Source organism: Myxocyprinus asiaticus, chromosome 17 (genome assembly GCF_019703515.2).
Source record: "Myxocyprinus asiaticus isolate MX2 ecotype Aquarium Trade chromosome 17, UBuf_Myxa_2, whole genome shotgun sequence".
Lineage (NCBI taxonomy): Eukaryota > Metazoa > Chordata > Actinopteri > Cypriniformes > Catostomidae > Myxocyprinus > Myxocyprinus asiaticus.
Genome location: NC_059360.1, coordinates 25,274,740 through 25,294,452, shown reverse-complemented (window position 1 = coordinate 25,294,452; position 19,713 = coordinate 25,274,740). Strand labels below are relative to the sequence as shown.

Here is a 19,713-nt window from a genome sequence, read left to right as displayed (position 1 = left end):
ACTTGTGGTTACAGAATGTTTAAAAAAATTTAACAGACATCAATTACGCAATCAAAATATATGTATTGTATGCTGAATTATGATTAGATAACTTTCTTACATCTATTTGCATACTGAATTGTGAATGGTCTTGTCTTTTTTGCATATATTTAACCATGTATTGTCCTCATTACATTGTACAGTATTTCATTTATGCAGAACCAAAGCTTAAAAATTATATTATATTGCCTCGCAAACACCTTGAGGAAATGCAAATCTAGTTTTGTGTAAATGATGACTATGAACTATCCCTTTAAACATTTGGTAAAATGAGAGCAGTTAGAATCAGAATGTATGAAATGTGGTAACTGAAGTGAAGTTGTTTTGTTGCATTTAAAGCGTGTGCTGTCTGTGCTGGAGCCTGGGATGTCTGATTGATATTTGGGCCATATGAAAGCTCATTTGAAGGTAATGTTTTCCTCCTCCATTTACATCCCATGGTAGTGCGGTAATGGCGTGCCGGCAAGGGCATGTGGATCAAGGTGACTGGCTCACTCTCTGCCGTGCTGGGCTGCTGATGTCTCCCCACAGATGGCCCACTTTCCACCTCCCATCACCATCACATCCCAACTGACTCACTATGCATAGAGGAGACTTAACCAGCAACATGTACAATTTCCCTCCCAAAGCTCAGCGGCCACCAACAAATTTTTAGCAATGCTATCTTGCATTGAAATAAACTGTATAAAGTCACTGGCCAACTTTTTAAGTACTTTCTTTTAAAACATAGAAATCTCAGGCAGCCACGCTACTTCCCACTTGAAAAACTCACCTACAGTATGATGTAAAAAAAAATTATAAATAAATAAAAATCACATATGAATCCCTTTGGACTTGTTGTTTGTACATTTTTACATCATTGTTACTATTAATACCATGTAGTAAGGTTTTGAATGTATGCCAAATTGTGGTTGTAAATGTAACATGATGAATTAATATATAAATCGTAATAACTCAGATTACTAAATGATGTAAAATAAGGTGGTTTAAAGGAATGTTCCGGGTTCAATACAAGTTAAGCTTAATCAAAAGAATTTGTGGCATAAAGCTGATTACCACAAAAATTTATTTAGACTCGATCCTCCATTTCTTTAAAAAAAGCAAAGATCGAGGTTCCAGTGAGGCACTTACAATGGAAGTGAATGGGGGCCAATTTGTTAACGTTAAAATACTCACTTTTCAAAAGTATAACCACCAGACATTAAGGAGATGTGTGTAAACATGATTTTAATATGATAAAATCACTTACAAACCCTTTCTGTGTACAATTATAGGCCTTTATCACACTTCCGCGTTCGCAGAGCAGAAGCTTCGCTAAGTAGCATAAAGCAACTTCCGCTGCAGTCTGTTTCAATGACAGTGCCCACAGCGTGGAATTATTACGGACTATTTTATGTACAATTTATCTCAAATACTTAATCTAAACAGACCTACCTCACCGTACAATCATTACTGAGGATGAAGTAAAGAAAAAGGGTGTCATGTTGTTTTATTATTTTATACAGGATGCATGTGAGCAGGGAACACCTCAGAGTATAAGTATGTTTTGTTTTTTTAGATGAATGCAAGAATATAGTACAAACAAGAGTACATTTACACATTAAAGAACAATAGAACAAGACAGGGGTATACAGTATGTCAAAAATAAAATAAAATAAAAATTATATTCCGAGTAAAGATTATATAGATTATTTGCAATGATAATGATCACATTGCTTTAATGTACTTACTTATTATAATCTCTATTTATGACATAAGATCCATTTAAAAAAATTTCAAATTAAGAAACATTTCCATCCCAGAGTCCGATTACAGAAAATAACTGGTTTAATCATTGTAAACGTGGAGTTATATCCTTGTGGTTTGAGTACACCCACTCGCGAGTCACAACCGAATGCAATGTAAATAAAATATAAAGATGAAAATGTCTCAGTCTACAACTGTATTATATTTACAAATGGGAGATGAGCATGTTACAATAGTGAAAACAATGACATTAAAACGCTGTCTCTTTGGACTTGAGTTGAGCACAATAATCCTCTGGGAGTGAGCTGAACAGCACACGCTGCTCCTCATGAACTGGGAAAACTTTGTGCTGATAATCGCCTCACTCAGATACTATTACACATTAAAGTGGTAGATAACACATATGGTGAAGTGCTGTGTTAATCCAAAGAAACAATTAAACGTCTGATGTTTACTGCCAAGTACATCCAAGTTGGTTAAATTTATTCAGAAAAACTGCGATCATCCATAGACAGATCGATGGGCGGATGTTTGGTTACGCTACTATTCGGAGCCGGATGTGATGACACACGGACTGTGATAAAGGCCTATCCACCTTATTCCTGGGTGTCTTACTGGGGAAACGGAGGTGGGATGAACTTCCGCCGGAAGTCGTTCTGTAGCATTCGCTAATGTAGGGAGCGGCCATTTAGACCCCGTTTACAGCTGGTATTAAGATGTGATTCGGATGATCCGATGACAAGTGGGGGGTAAAACTTTTTGTGATCAAATAAAAAAAACACATATGGAGGTAGTCAAAAATGCAGCTGGGATGCAGCGAAGCGCCACTCCTTATCTGTCAATCAACTGCCGTGCTAAATCAAGAGTTGAAACTGTTCATGACTCTGGTGACAAATGGCTTTAAAAGGAAATAACTGTCCGATTGGAAAAAGAGCTTACATATACATGTACGAGATCTTTACGAATCTTCTCCAGCATGTCTTCGTGTGACCTTACAGTAGATGAAATTCAACTGTACCTGGTGCGCCATTTTTCCATGCTTCTTTGTCTTTTGCGAAATATTTCTGGTTTATTAATTTATGATGTAGTGACGATATATGCCACCATGAAACCCTCCCCTCAAAAACCGATCACAAGTGCTCACAGGAGATGCATTTGTATGACCAACAGCAATGCGTCTCGTCTAACCACATGTGATTGGATCACCTATACATGTGATTGGTACACCGATACATCTTAATACTGTGATGATGTGCATTAATTACAATACCTGTTGTTTTTCAAGAATTCAGTAGATGGCACTGTGTTACAGCAAATGTTACAAATGGTTTGAGAAGCAGACGTACAAGACCAACATGTAATGTGCGATAAGTCAATAAACTAAGACATGTAGAGATTTGAGTCAAAAAGTGAGTCATTTTATTTTGAATCACTGAACAAAAGTACCAGCTATAAACAAGGTCTTCGTGAGTATTGTATTATGTTTTGCTGAAATCTTTATGGCTAGAACACATTACGATGTCCTTACAGAGATCAGGAATAACGTGCGGTTCGTGGCTCTACATACATCCTGAGGCCACTTCTTTAAATCGTCCTTCCAAACCTCTATTAAAGATGAAATGGTATATTGTCTGTATATTGTCCTTATTAAGCTCTGTCAGACTGTGCTCACACATCTAGAAGTATGAATGAATGATCAACACCACAACGAAAACATTTATGAACGTACGATGCAACAACAACTGTGTTTATTTCTTAGCAGAAGTACCACCCACATTTCGTGCAAAGCATCACAGGCGTGATAGCCAATCACGGAAAGTGGATAGCCAATTTTACAACTTCGTTACCATGACGATGTAATGTCAACAAACCCTAAAATGCTAAAATGACAGTAAAAATTACAATTTAAACAACGTTACAGCTCAGAAAATACACAAGTTTTAACAGAAGAATTAATGCAAGTGCTTTTATAAAATTATAAGCTTCACATTTCTGTGTTTAAACCCTCCAAAAATTGGCCCCATTCATTTCCATTGTAAGGGCCTCACTGTAACATACATTTTTGCTTTTTTTTTTTTTTTTTTTTAGAAAAGTAGGAACGAGTCGAAATAACTTTTGTGGTAATCAACATTATGCCACAAATGCTGTCGATTTAGCTTAACTTGTATTAGTCAATCCTAACTCAAGCCCCCAGTGACTGCAAGTAATCCATTTTCACTTTACAGGAAATCACACATTCAGTGGTTCACGTCACCTGTCAGCCACTGCTTATGATTCCGGCCCACATTTCTCCATTCATCTACTGGCTGTTATTTTTGGGGGTAATTTTTTACTGTGTCTGTGCAAGGGCCCTGCCGACTTCGCTCCCTCTCCCTCCTGATAAATAAACAATGCACAGATCTGACCTTTGGGTTAACAGGTTTTTATGCTTGCTCCACTCAGCACTCTAACTGATTCAATTACCACAAAGGTTCAGGAGCGTCCATGAATACAGAAAAAGCTCACGGCCAGCACCGCAAAACACCAGTGTAGGTGCTCACCAGCAAATCCAATGTGGCTCTCAGGAGAAATTCCTTAATTGTAAATAATTTTACCACATGAGACAATCAAGTCACCTTGAACGTGAACTGCCCCTCCTTACTGCATCCCTGACCTGCCTTCTTCTGCTCAGCCTTTCGTTCTGCAGAGGCAAAGTGTTATTTAAGCTTTACTGGTCTGCGTTAAATTCCGCAATTTGAAGGGCTGTTAAGTTTTTCAATTGAAATTTCATTTAAGATGCAGGTGCTTTTGATTTTATTGACGCTTTACTGCTCTCAGGGTACAAGCAAGAACACAGTGCAATAACAGCAGTCGGCCTCAATCAGGCATCGGCAACAGCTGTAATCTCAGGACATTTGAAATACTTAGAGAGGCCTTTCCTGGGCCACTATAAATCGCTACAGCAGAAGGGAAAACAAGAGCGCAGGCCGCCAAGCCTTAAATTACATTTATAAGGATTTGGTTAGCATAATAATAACACAATCAAGTGACAAGGCAAGGAGGGGGAGACATGGGAATGTGAAGGAAAGAGAGGATTATTTTTAGCATTGTAGAGGTCCTTGTTAGTAAAAATATGCCTTAAAATGAATGTCAAACATAAAATAACAGATTGAAAGAATAAGGAAATCCCAGGAACTGATCATTAGTGTTCTTGAAAAGCTTTGAAATATTTATTTTTGTGTCGGACTAATATTTGATGAGGGATACACTATTGTTCTGGATTATGATTTGAAAGCACAAGTTAGTTTCTTATTAGTTCAAGGTGAACTGCACAGCTATGAATGTTCTACTTACATTGCTACTCACAATTTTTAATGTTCATGCATAGGGGTGGTAATTAAAGGCATAGTTAACCCAAAAATTTAAACTCTGTCATCATTTGCTCACCCCCATGTTATTCCAGCCCCATATGACTTTCGTTTTCCCTGTGGGACACAAAGAAGATGTTAGGTAGAATATTAGCCTCAGTCCGATCTTTTTTCCATACAATGAAAGTGAATGGTGACTGAAACTAACACTCTCCCTAACATCTCCTTTTGTGTTGTATGGAAGAAACAAAGTCATTCAAGTTTGGAGTCATGAAGATGGTGGGTAAATGATGGCAGATTTTTTGTATGAACTTGTGGCAGCGGGGGCGTGGTCAAGCATCTCTCCAGAGAGAGAAAGCGGTAAGGGCGCTTACACCTGAGCTAAATTATGTCTAACACCTGTCTCTAATTTCAGTGAGCACGGGGAGAGCGGCATAAATAGAGCGACAGTTCGAGAGAGAGAGAATTGCAGACAGCTGTACTGTGTGTTTTTGGTTGTGTGTTTTAGTTGTTTAGTTGCATTAAATTATTATTTAAGTTGTCAAGCCGGTTCTTGCCTCCTCCTTTCCACTGAACCCCCTTACAGAACTATATCATACAAACTTTAATACCAATAAAAACAGTTGGGGTTAAATTTAAATCTATTTAAATTCACCCAGTTCAAATAGGACAGCATTTGAGCATGTACACATTAACACTAATAATTAACCTAATCATTGCAGTTTTGTGACCTAAAACACAGAAAAAAAACTTGATATTTAAAACCTTGGGATTGAAAAATATCTTTTCACAATAACCAAGATATACATGAACAACAAATCAAGCAAAGACACACTCTGAAATTAAAAGTTGAACTGTATAAGCCTTTTATCTAATGAATTTACAAGAAACTAAGTAAAAAGTCCCCTGAAACTGCACCTCTAAACCCTTTTGTATGTATGTCACTCCAATCATGCAGGCTCATACATTTTACTGCTCACAGACAGAACAGACAGAGAAAAGGGCTCTTCTACATGGCAAAGTTTATGTTCACAGAACCGCCTGTCAAGTCTAAGGGGTGCATGGAATTACATTAAAAAGATGGTTATGAAATCTTAATGGAATGATAAAAAGGAGAGGAACGAGGGCCTTTTGAATACTTAAAACGCTCATACATCTTCACTAACGAGATTTCTAGTAGTGTTCTGCGATGCCACTGCAAAAAAATCATTTCTGAAATGACCCCCTCCCCCCAAAAAAAGAAAACAGCTATTTAAAAAATATATATATATAACTGCAACTAGATATGTATAATCATATAATAAGATGAACAAAAATGCAAAAAATTGCTTATATAGGGCATCCCATGCACAGAGCCTATTGTGAGAGTTCTGAAAATTTCACACAAAGGTAGAGAACTACAGTCTCACTAGAGGGGATTTCTAAATTAAGAGATGAACACGTGCGGGCAGACTGGGACCCTTTCAAAGAAGAAAAAGTGCTAAAGAAAATATGACACGTTTCTCTCCTACTATTTCACCTTGCCCATCTTTCCTCTAGCTTTATCATGCGGCCGGCCACATTATTTTGAAGAATCTCCTCAATTCTTCCCCACTGTTAATTTAGTGCAGCTTTGCCTGGTACTATTTCACGTTGATGGGGCGGCTGATGATATGTGTGAGAGTGTTTATTAACAGTGCCAGGAGCCACTAAAACTCACACTTTCCCCATAATCCAGCCGCTGAGAGCCAAATATGTTGCACCAAAGGCTCTTCACAGCCCATTTTCGGAAAAGAAATAAAGGGCTTTTCTCTTTACCAATAAAAATAATTTCTCTCCTTCTTGGTAATGGCCACCTGTTCTCAAAGTCATCACCCCTGCTGCAAAGGAAAAGATGTGTAAATAGAGCTGGAGTGAAGGGCTGATTTCTGCTGCCAGGTACATGCAGATGGTTTGATTTATAAAGCATGCTGATCAGGATTTGACATGTTGCTTGTTTGGGATTAAAGTGAGTTTTAGAAGCGCTGGTAATGTGGAGCATGCTGTGTCATCGCAGTTTTAGCATATGGTGGAGAACATGAATGAAAGTGACAGTCTTTTTTGCTTTGGATAAAAGCATCTGCTTAATGAATAAATGTTAATGTCTTTATATTCCATATTTTAATACTCAACAAGAAAGGTACTAAAATTACATTTAGTCTTTTAAAATAAACACTTTAAACTGATGCAATGATAGTGTATATTCTATCTACTGTATCTAGTGAATTTTTGTTTTATTTGTATGTGAGTAGTTGACATGAAATACTTTTGGGAAATTGACATGTCATGTGGTGTTACAGACTGTACTCATTTAAAACTTTTTTTTTTAAAAAGCATTCTGTTAATTATTTTATCATTAATATGCATGCTACATTTATGACCTCATCAACAAAAGATACTACATGAAATACTCATACTTAAAACAATTATTTATCACAATGCATGGCCATTAAAAATAAACTAGTAAGAGCACAGTGCTATGCCATAAGTCATACATGCAAAGTCAATGGGCATGGCCAGGAAGTTTTGGAATTTTCGTGCAAGCATACGCTAAGTCTAGGTGCAAGTGGTTTGGCGAAACTGCATGCTAATGGACTGGGTCAATTGCAATTTCATTCTGAGGTTCTTCTCCGGCACCGTCTGAGTCCTATTATATAATTCATATATACGTATTATATACACTACCGGTCAAAAGTTTTGAAACACTTATTCTTTATTTTAATTTTTTTTCTTCACATTTAAGAATAATAGTAAAGTCATCAAAACTATGGAATAACATAAATGGAACTATGGGAATTATGTTGTGACTAAACAAAATCCAAAATAAATCAAAATTGTGTTATATTTTAGCATCTTCAAAGTGCTCACCCTTTGCCTAGAATTTTCAGAAATGTACTCTTGACATTTTCTCAACCAACTTCTTGAGGTATCACCCTGGGATGCTTTTTAAACAGTATTGAAGGAGTTCCCATCTATGTTGGGCACTTATTGGCTGCTTTTCTTTATTATTTGGTCCAAGTCACCAATTAAAAAAAAAAAAAATGTTAATTACATTTTAGTTTTGTAATTAAATAAATTAATATGGTGGCACAATTATATTTTTGTCTACAAAACTAATTTCAAACATTTAAGCATACGCCTTCATATCAAAAGATTTTTAAGATCATGAGAAACATTTCAGTCAAGTTTTGACCGGTAGTGTGTAATATATATATAGATAGATAGATAGACAGATAGATACATACATACATACATACAGTTGAAGTCACAAATTTAAATACACCTTAGCCAAATACATTTAAACTCAGTTTTTCACAATTCCTGATATTTAATAATATACAACATTCACTGTCTTAGGTCAGTTAGGATCACTACTTTATTTTAAGAATATGAAATGTCAGGGGCCTGGGTAGCTCAGAAAGTAAAGACGCTGACTACCACACCTGGAGTCGCAAGTTGGAATCTGTGCTGAGTGACTCCAGTCAGGCTTCCTAAGTAACCAATTGGCCCGGTTGCTAGGGTGGGTAGAGTCACATTGGGTTAACCTATACTTTATATGCTATAATGTGGTTCTCGCTCTCAGTGGGGCACATGGTGAGTTGTGCGTGGATGCCGCAGAGAATAGCGTGAAGCCTCCACACGCGCTAAGTCTCCACGGTAATGCGCTCATCAAGCCACGTGATAAGATGCGCGGATTGACTGTCTCAGATGCAGAGGCAACTGAGATTCGTCCTCCGCCACCCGGACTGAGGCAAATGACTACGCCACCACGAGGACCTATAGCGCATTGGGAATTGGGCATGGTAAATTGGGGAGAAAAGGGGAGAAAATCCACAAAAACAAAAAACAAAAGGATATTAAATGTCAGAATAATAGTAGTGAGAATGATTTATTTCAGCTTTTATTTCTTTCATCACATTCCTAGTGGGTCAGAAGTTTACATACACTTTGTTAGTATTTGGTAGCATTGCTTTTAAATTGTTTAACTTGGGTCAAACGTTTTGGGTAGCCTTCCACAAGCTTCTCACAATAAGTTGCTGGAATTTTGGCCCATTCCTCCTGACAGAACTGGTATAACTGAGTCAGGTTTGTAGGCCTGCTTGCTCGAACACGCTTTTTCAGTTCTGCCCACAAATTTTCTATCGGATTGAGGTCAGGGCTTTGTGACTCCAATATTTTGTGATGGCGACCAAGCTTTAACTTCCTGTCTGATGTCTTGAGATGTTGCTTCAATATATCCACATAATTTTCCTTCCTCATGATGCCATTTATTTTATGAAGTGCACCAGTCCCTCCTTCAGCAAAGCACCCCCACAACATGATGCTGCCACCCCCATGCTTCACGGTCGGGATGGTGTTCTTTGGTTTGCAAGCCTCACCCTTTTTCCTCCAAACATAACAATGGTCCTTATGGCCAAATAGTTAAATTTTTGTTTCATTAGACCAGAGGAAAATTCTCCAAAAAGTAAGATCTTTGTCCCCATGTGCACTTGCAAACTGAAGTCTGGCTTTTTTATGCCGGTTTGGAGCAGTGGCTTCTTCCTTGCTGAGCAGCCTTTCAGGTTATATCAATATAGGACTCGTTTTACTGTGGATATAGATACTTGTCTACCTGTTTCCTCCAGCATCTTCATAAGGTCCTTTGCTGTCTGGGATTGATTTGCAATTTTTGCACCAAACTATGTTCATCTCTAGGAGTCAGAATGTGTCTCCTTCCTGAGCGGTATGATGGCTGCGTGGTCCCATGGTGTTTATACTTGCGTACTATTGTTTGTACAGATGAACGTGGTAATTTCAGGCATTTGGAAATTGCCCCAAAGGATGAACCAGATTTGTGGAGGTCCACAATGTTTTTCTGAGGTCTTGGCTGATTTCTTTTGATTTTCCCATGATGTCAAGCAAAGAGGCACTTAAAATACATCTACAGGTACACCTCCAATTCAGTACATCTCCGATCAGAAGCTAATTGTCTTAAGCTTGACATCATTTCTGGAATTTTCCAAGCTGCTTAAAGGCACAGTTAGCTTATTGTATGTAAACTTTTGACCCACTGGAATTGTGATATAGTCAATTAAAAGTGAAACAATCTGTCTGTAATTGTCACACACACAGTAGATGTCCGAAATGACTTGCCAAATCTATAGTTTGCTAATATGAAATCTGTGGAGTGATTAAAAAAGGAGTTTTAATGACTTCAACCTAAGTGTATGTAAACTTCTGACTTCAACTGTATATATATATATATATATATATATATATATATACATACACACACACACATACACACTACCGGTCAGAAGTTTTGAAACACTTACTCATTCTTTATTATAATTTTTTTTCTCATTTTAGAATAATAGTAAAGTCATTAAAACGATGGAATAACATAAATGGAACTATGGGAATTATGTTGTGACTAAACAAAATCCAAAATAAATCAAAACTGTGTTATATTTTAGCATCTTCAAAGTACTCACCCTTTGCCTAGAATTTTCAGAAATGTACTCCTGACATTTTCTCAACCAACTTCTTGAGGTATCACCCTGGGGTGCTTTTTAAACAGTATTGAAGGAGTTCCCATCTATGTTGGGCACTTATTGGTTGCTTTTCTTTATTATTTGGTCCAAGTCATCAATTTCAAAAACTTTTTTTTCTTTTTAATAAAATTTTAGATTTATAATGAAATAAATTAATATGGTGGCACAATTATATTTTTGGCTATAAAACTAATTTCAAACATTTAAGCATATGCCTTCAGATCAAAAGATTTTTAAGATCATGCGAAACATTTCGGTCAAGTTTTTCAAAACTTTTGACCGGTAGTGTGTGTGTGTGTGTGTATATATATATATATATATATATATATATATATATATATATATATATATATATATACTGTATATATACTGTATATATACATTATACCTATTTATCACATATAACACTACCAATATACTATAACATACAAAATGTACATTACTACATAAATCAAGTCAAAAGATTTTGAGTTTTAACTGTAAACAGATTGCAACAAAAGTTATTTTATCTCTGGCACTATTTATCACTATTACAATGACATTTTAATAAATTCAGTGATTACTTAATATGACATCCTTATTCATGCCTTTAATCAAAGCAGCAAATTGTTATGGACTGAATTTAAACAGAGCACCCAATAAATAAATATAAAAAGGCGGCTGAAAATAACAAACAAATATCCAAAAGCTACTTAATTCAACCCCATTCAGACTGCTTTGACATGTTCTTAAGTGGACAAAAATGAGTTATTTCATAGCCAAAACAGAGATTATTCAAACCATTGCAACTGATGAGACCCTCTTAGGGAAGAATGAAACATGCTAAATGGCATGATGGGCATCCATAAAGAATACTAATTACAAGCTGAAAGATAAAAAACACAGACACATCGTACAAAAAAGTACACCACACACACACCAAAGCAGACATTTGAGACAGGAAACATAACAAAAAGTCTCAATTAGGCAGTGAATGTTACTCAGCTCACATAGTAGCTCTCAGACAGGGGGAAAACTCTTCCCAAAAGCAAAAGTTGTGGAGTGCTGAAGGCCACTGGGTGAAGGGTGGGGGGTTTGTCTCTAAGCATGGTAATGAAGAGGCGATGGTCCATAATACAGTGCAATCTGAGTGTATGCAAATACTGGCTCAGTAATTATAATGTATGTGCTAATAGTCTGAAGTATAATTAATTTATAACTTAGCAGAGAGTGTCTGTTATGATCCTTAATATGATTCTGTTACAGTAATCAGTCCAAAATGACACCGGCAAGGTCATGTGGAAGAGACATACCTTTAACTAGTGTTATTTGTCCACTGGCCTCTCTCTCTCTCTCCCAACACCTGCTCTTCTCTGTGGGACAAGACTCACAGAGAAAGCTTCTGACACATGCCTAAACACGCTCTTTGTATGCTTAATGATTTTCTGTTGTGTTTGTGGACATTGTGTATGTGTGTCGTGTGTGAAACTCACTGTCTTCTGCAGTAAAAAGAGAGACCCATGGGCTGCTAGCTTCTCCGTGGCTATTGGATACCAGCAGTCTGAAGTGATACTCAGTAAATGGTTCCAGCTCCTTCACCACGTGACTAAACACTGTCGTCTCATTGTCCATTAACCTGAAGATAGAAATACATTTATATAAACAAGCACATATGCACACAACCCTCAAAGACCCCATGAAATTGCTTGACGATTGCAGTTTTCTTATCTGTGTCGACAAATTTCCTATTAAAACAGGAAGTTGGGGAGGGATATATTGAAGGACTCATTCCTTTTGTAACCGACTAGAGATCATTTGATTGGACAAAAATCTGTGTAGTGCAAGATGACTCCAATACTTTTACTCAGATTTCCTAGAAAAGAAAGACTGTAAATTTGGCTTCAGGGCGTGAAAATTAACAGACATGGGCTAAAAGCCACAACACTCTAATTTTGATTTCATGGGGTCTTTAAAGGGATAGTTCACCCAAAAATGACAATTATCTCATCATTTACTCACCCTCATGCCATCCCAGATGTGTTAGACTTTTTTTTTTCTTCTGCAGAACACAAACTAAGATTTTTAGAATAATATCTCAGCTCTGTGGGTCAATACAATACAAGAGAATGGTGACCAAAACTCAGAATGTCCAAAAAAGGACAGAAAGGCAGCATTAAAGTAATCCATGTCTTCAGAAGCGATATGATAGGTGAGGGTGAGAAACAGATCAATAATGAAATCCTTTTTTACTATAAATCTCCATTTTTGACTAGCCCCAACCAGTAGGTGGCTGAATGTGAAAGTGAAAGTCACTTCCACACCAGAATGTGGAAGATTAAGTGTAGATTTACAGTAAAAAAGGACTTAAATATTCATCTGTTTCTCTCCCACACCTATCATATTGCTTCAGAAGACATGGATTTAACCACTGGAGTCATATGGATTACTTTTATACAGCCTTTATGTCCTTTGTGGACCTTCTGAGTTTTGGTCACCATTCACTTGCATTGTATGGACCTATAGAGCTGAAATATTCTTCTAAAAAAATGTATTTGTGTTCAGCAGAAGAAATAAGTCATATTCATCTGGGTTGGCATGAGGGTTAATAAATGATCAGAATTTTCAGTTTTGGGTGAACTATTCCTTTAACTGCATCAACTCCCACACACACACAAAACTCTATTTACATCTAATAGATGAGTTGACATGTGTTCTGAGGAAATGTTTATATATTTCTATATTTAATATCATTACACACAAAATATACAGTACTTTCTGTAGAATGCTTCACAAATCAAATCAAAAGTAAGCTTGGCTGTTTGAATTATTCCAGTGAAAAGGCAATCTGATATTTTCATTGATTTGATATGAGAAATAGATATAATCACGCTGAATTAAATGGCTTATAAGTCTTGCTGATTGGGACCAATCTTTGCTGGTTTTTGAGCAGTGTCAAATTCCACACAGCCCCACAATCAAATTTACCATGGAGTATAATAAATAAATCACATGAACAATGAAATACATTTCAAAAGAATCCCGGGAAATGAGGGTTATATATAATACATGCACCTAGTCATTTATTTATTACAACAGAATGAGAATTCCCCTATTTCTGATTAAATTGCAATTTGTTGTCAGGGAGCATGTAATGCATACATATTAGATAAAACATTTGTTTCTTTTTTTTTTCCCACAAGGGGAATTTTTTCATGAGAACAGATCTGGTGTACATATGACATTCTTGTACATATGCTTTTTACCTAACTGGTGCTTTCTTCTCTTTAGAACTTTCTAATTTTCTCTCACTCTCCTCAAATAGCCATAGATATATCCGATTTCATGATCTGTAACCCTTAAGACACTAGCCAGCATCCAGGATCATAAGCCCCGTTTTTACACTTGGTATTAAGATGCGTTTTGGGCAATACGTTTGAAATTGGAGGACGTTAAAGACAGTGGTAAACGGGGTCCAAAACATTGTGTGATTTGTCTTGAACCACATTCAAATGGTCAAAACATGTCACCACATTAGGGTTTTAGTGTAAACTTTCATCTGCACTAAAACAATACTTTGTACTAAAATTGGCTGGTTATGAACAGTTTTGGAAGGAAATAACTGTCCAATCAAAACAATTGGAAAACCAAGAATTATATTTGAAATATCACATTTGTGCATGAATTGAATACACATTTAATTGGGAGAAACACTGCATTTTTATTTTTTTGATTTCTTTGTCTTCTATTTTTTGTGCTTTATCATCATCATCATGCATAACACACTAATGTAGTGAGTCAGGCATGTAGTCATGAAATCAGACATGCTCCCTTGAAACCTGAACACAAGTGGTACAAAGAGATGCATATTATGAACAGGTCTAACAGCTGATGTGTTTTGCCTGTCCACTTACAGTATGATCGGATCACTCAAAAAGTTATTTTCTATTGTTCATGACTATTCAATGTTCACTGTCCTACAGGTGACCTAAAGGTGTATCTAGTGTGTAAAAGGGTGTGTTTAAGTACAGTAAACAGTAAAAGGCCTCCATAACTTTGTTGTCATGAGCTTACTGGTGGACTTGCTGGGAAGCTGAACTCCTCATCTGGAGCCGGTAGCGCAGAGGTCCAGGAGCGTTGTGGCGCGCTGGAGCAGCCCAGGCCACCTGCAGCGAGGTGGGGGTGGCAGCTGCCAGCCTGGGGGGCAGGAGGCCATCTGGAGCTGTATGTGGAAAGGAAGAGGAGAGGATGCAGAGGTGAAGTGGAGCAAAGAAAAGCCCTGCACAGGGCAGCATATGCTGGGGAACATGGGTGGAAATGCTGGGGGTGGGAGAGCTTAAGGGACGAGAGACTGTGATTGAGCCCAGCCTACTGTATCTATATTGAAACACATGCTGGATAACAAACATACACTGTATGCTCACAGTGGCACAAACTGTTTATGGAGGACATACACCCTAAGGGGTTCTCTGAATGGGTTTTGGGGGAACAAAGGTTTGTTTTTTAGTATTGCCCATTATTACAGTAGGTACTTTTTGTTAGAAACTTGTCGTGTAACTAATTACAAAAGGATAGCTTAACTGTAGTTTAACCACTCAAATCAATGCTTCTCCACTGGTGGGTCGTGACCCAAAAATGGGTCACAGATCTGATCATATAGAGTTATAGGGCAAATGTATAGAGCAAATTTAATGATATTCATATCGCGTTTGCTGCTTTATATGCACTAAATATGCTTCTCATCTGAAGCGTGGTGCGATTAACGCCTGGTTATCATTGAAGCAAATGATCTGCTCTGCTCTAACCAACCGTATCTCTGGAGCGCGAGCGCATCAGTCAGGCTTCCCTTGATATCACGGCACAGACCACAAAACTGATGCGACCAGAAACTGAAACTGAATTCCAGAGAGAATTTTCTTGTTTAAAGTGCTATGGAGGAAGTCAAACCTTTTAAACAGTAGGCAGCCCTGACATGCTAAACAGAAGTGATTCCCAACTGGGGATACGTATACCCCAGGGGGTATGCAAAAATAAATGTCTAACTAATAAAACAAAATGTATGACTTAAAATAAAATTAAGAGGGATTACGGCTGGGTAAAAATGTAATACAGATTAATCGCGATCTTCATTTAAAAGATATACATTTTTAAATTCCCAAGATCGATCTTTTAATATGCAAAGTTAAGCACCAAGATCCTTTTAATGCGTGCTGAGTGTAAAAGTTTTGTATGACTCATTCTGTTTAATGCGTGTGTCTTTTAAACTCCTGAGACTCAAGCGTGACTGCTGTGTGCATTTTCCATTTCCCTTTTTGATATGTAACTAGTAGCACCTAATATTTACTAAAAAAATATTTTTCCAGAGCAATTACATTTCCTAAAAATGTATGTCCACATATGTGGACAGTGGGACTAAGTTGTGAAATTGAAAATAATACCAAGCTATAGAAAGTAAGATTTTTTACATCAAATTGTTTATTATGTTTCCAGGAGTGTTGGTTATTCATGTTTTTGAGATGTTACAGACATTACATCAGAAATTAGCATATAAATTCTGATTCAAAGTAATGGCCAGCATCATCCATTCACTGCCAACCATGTTAAAATAAATTTATACATTATAAATTCTGAATCTATGTACTGATTACCACTGTACCATGTCTGCCAAACATGTTGAGTGGTCCAAACATAATCTGCAGCCTGAAACTGAACTTTTGGTCAGATTTTAGGAATGATTGCACTAAGCTGCATAAGCTGCATAGAGAGCTATAGGATGTTCCCTTGCTCCCTATTTAGTGAATGACTTAACCTCCAGTGTGCTGTCTGTCTGCACTGGTCTAAGAACTGTTCGACATGTACCTTATTTTCATCCTAACTCCATATAAAGCCTCTGAAAGCAAAATTTTTTAGCTTTTGGTTGAACCCATTGATTCTCAATTTGAAAATACACAGTGAATATAGGAATGCATTTACTAATGTTATTGAATAGAACCATGTTGTACAGTGAAAAAATGAATTATAACAAAATGTATATTAAAATGAAGCAAAATGACCCATAGGTGTGTTAATGTTGAAAGTTATTCGAAATAAATTCCATGTTTTTCAACTTTTGATGGAATACTGTCCCAATTTCCACATCTGTGGACATCATGTTTATCAGCGTGTTAAAATGAATTTTTTAAAGCAGCATATCAAATGAAACAAGAGACACTACTCTTTACACACAAACAGGTTTCAATGAAAAAACTTTAAAAGGCACTTTTGTTGGCTCTGCGCCCGTAGAAGTGCTTCAAAGAAATCCATGCCATGCTGTTGTGCCACGTGATTAGGTGTGCCAGAAGTTTAACATTTACATGACAGTCTAGAGTCTTGTGAACAGTATTCAGTCGGTTACATTTACATTTATGCATTTGGCAGATGCTTTTATCCAAAGTGATTTACAGTGCACTTATTACAGGGACAATCCCCCCGGAGCAACCTGGAGTTAAGTGTCTTGCTCAAGCACACAATGGTGGTGGCTGTGGGGATCGAAATTTTACCAGTTATGTGCTTTAGCCCACTATGCCACCACCACTCAGTTTATGTTTAAATTATGTGTTGTGTATAGCAAAGCCAGAATACAACGTCCACGCATGTGGAAGTGGGGTCGCATGAGGTTAATATCCTTTCTGCTCTTTACAGTCAGTTGTTGATCAAAATCAACAAAAAAGAAACATTAATTCTAGTAAAGAAGCTGTGTGACTCCACTCTTTTTAATATGCTCTCAACCAAAACAAAACACTGAACTGCCAGTAGTCTTAAAGGCATGGTCATATTTACCTTTGCACTGCAAAATTCTACTGGTGAAATACAGTCATCTCAGTGGGAATCTGCACGATCGTGAATTTCACACAATGGACTTCTGGTGGCGAAGGAGTTTGCATGGAGTTCAAGTTTGGTGAACGTTGACAGGCGAATTTGCCACGGACCAATAGGAAGTTGTTTGGTTTGGCAGTGACCTCTATGTGGGTGGTGCTTCGTACACAGCTACATTGAATATTCACAATGGACAAGGATATTATTTTAGCAGCGAGTTTCTTTTTAACTTCACTCTCAAAGAGTATAAAGTGCAGCATTAAAAAAAGGCAGCTTGGCAATGAGTTTTTTGCTGGTTTCACACAGGCTACATATCCGCCAATTCTTTCTTCGCCCGTGGAATTTTGCTGTGTAGAGGTAAATGTGACTGTGCTTTTAAATAGAAAGTACTGTTTTAGCACTTGGTCTACATATAAATTTAAACACTTAAATAGTACAAATTATGCATGTAAACATTAAACATGTAGGCCCATTTACTGTATATATACTGATGTACACTGACTGAGCACTTTATTAGGAACACTATTGTCCTAATAAAGTGCCCGACGTGGTCTTCTGCTGTTGTAGCCCATTCGCCTCAAGGTTGGGGGTGTTGTGCATTCCGAGATGCTATTCAAAATCATTGAGATCACATTTTTCCCCCACTTTGATGGTTAATGTGAACTGACCCCTATCTGCTGATTTTATGCATTTCACCGCTGCCACATGATTGGCTGATTAGATAATCGCATGAATAAGTGTACAGGTGTTCCTAATAAAGTGCTCAGTGAGTGCATATATGTTGATAGATGGACAATACAGCAAGATTGTGAGTGTGATGTTGCTTTTATACAACCGTTCAACCAAGAAGTAAATAAATATATAGGGAAAAAAAACTAAGGACTGTGGCAAAAAACACTCTTGTGTGTGGAACTACTTTCTTACGCCACAGGATCTGCCGTTGCTAGTTCGAGAAATATGCCCATGCCTCCGTTACTATTTCAAAAACCACACTTTCGAACTAGTAACAACAGCTTGGGCTGTTTCTAACAAGTCATTGAAGAAACAAGGCATGAGAGAGATGTGTGTGTGAGAGGGAAAATGCAAACTAGGCTACATTACATACAGGTTATATTTTTTGTTGGGTCGCCACTTGATATCCAATGTAAAATCTGGGTCCTGAAGCAAAACCAGTTGAGAACGTCTCCTTTAAATTATAAATAGCTTATAGTAGGAATTGCAATTTATAAAATCTTAATATAAAGATGGGAATGCATTTTAAGGTCAGGTTAAATTTATATAGGGTAAATTATTTTTAAGCTGATATAATAATTTTATGCATTCTATTTCTGTTTTAAAGACATATTTAAAATTCTGCCAGTTCAGGAGTCAAGGGGCTGTCTTTAATATGTGCAAATCACATCGAGAGGACTGTAGACAGAAAGACACTGAAAGAAATGGAGGGAGAGATAGAGAGCAGAATGAGAATACCTCTGTTTTTTAAAGAGAGTGTCAAGAAACAGGCGGGGAATGTGAATGGCACTTGTCTAATGGTGCGGTCAACTCTCCGCGCCTTTGATTTACAAGGACTTCCTGGCCCCTTCTGAGTTTCTCCTCGCTTCTAGCCCAACGCGCCATCAACCCCGTGGATAATACTGAGGCTTCTATTTCCTGCGAGAGTCAGCCGCTCTCAACACAATCTCACTGGTCAGGGCACACACACACATTTTGTTTTTGTTTTTCAAATAATATCTGCAAGTTTTGCACACTATCACATAAAGTAAATTCAGTAATGAACACATATTTTACAAGCAAGTATGTATATGTTTCTATATGTTACAATAGTCTTCAAAGCAAAGTGCCATACAATTACATCAATTACAAAGTAATGTCATGTTAATCTTTGAAATGACAGACCACTAAGGGTGTATACTGTATACTGTATACATTTTTGAGTACGATTAACTTGATAATCTATAAATATAATATAATATTATATAATATAATGTAGATAAAAAAAAAAGAAAATGTTTATTGCTGCATTGCAATGCAAATCTCTTCATGATTTGTGATTGTGGTGTAATTTTCTTGTCTGATTCACAAGGCATTGACACTATATTACAAAATTGCCTGGAAGCATATGAAAACATCTAGCCCATCACAAGTGAAAACAACTTGATTCTGGGTCTTGGGGAGGACTCCATGCAAAAATCATCTAT

General features: G+C 37.1%; 1 protein-coding gene across 1 annotated transcript in view; it reads right to left on the bottom strand.

The window, feature by feature from the left end:
- The window catches only part of ush2a (Usher syndrome 2A (autosomal recessive, mild)), a 344,744-nt gene that overhangs the window by 131,757 nt on the left and 193,274 nt on the right, over window positions 1-19,713 (bottom strand). Inside the window, exons 38-39 of the mRNA XM_051723371.1 lie at window positions 14,735-14,882; window positions 12,157-12,299 (exon numbers count right to left, since the gene is read on the bottom strand). Coding sequence (XP_051579331.1) covers window positions 12,157-12,299; window positions 14,735-14,882 — 291 coding nt within the window. The remainder of the gene's footprint in view (window positions 1-12,156; window positions 12,300-14,734; window positions 14,883-19,713) is intronic.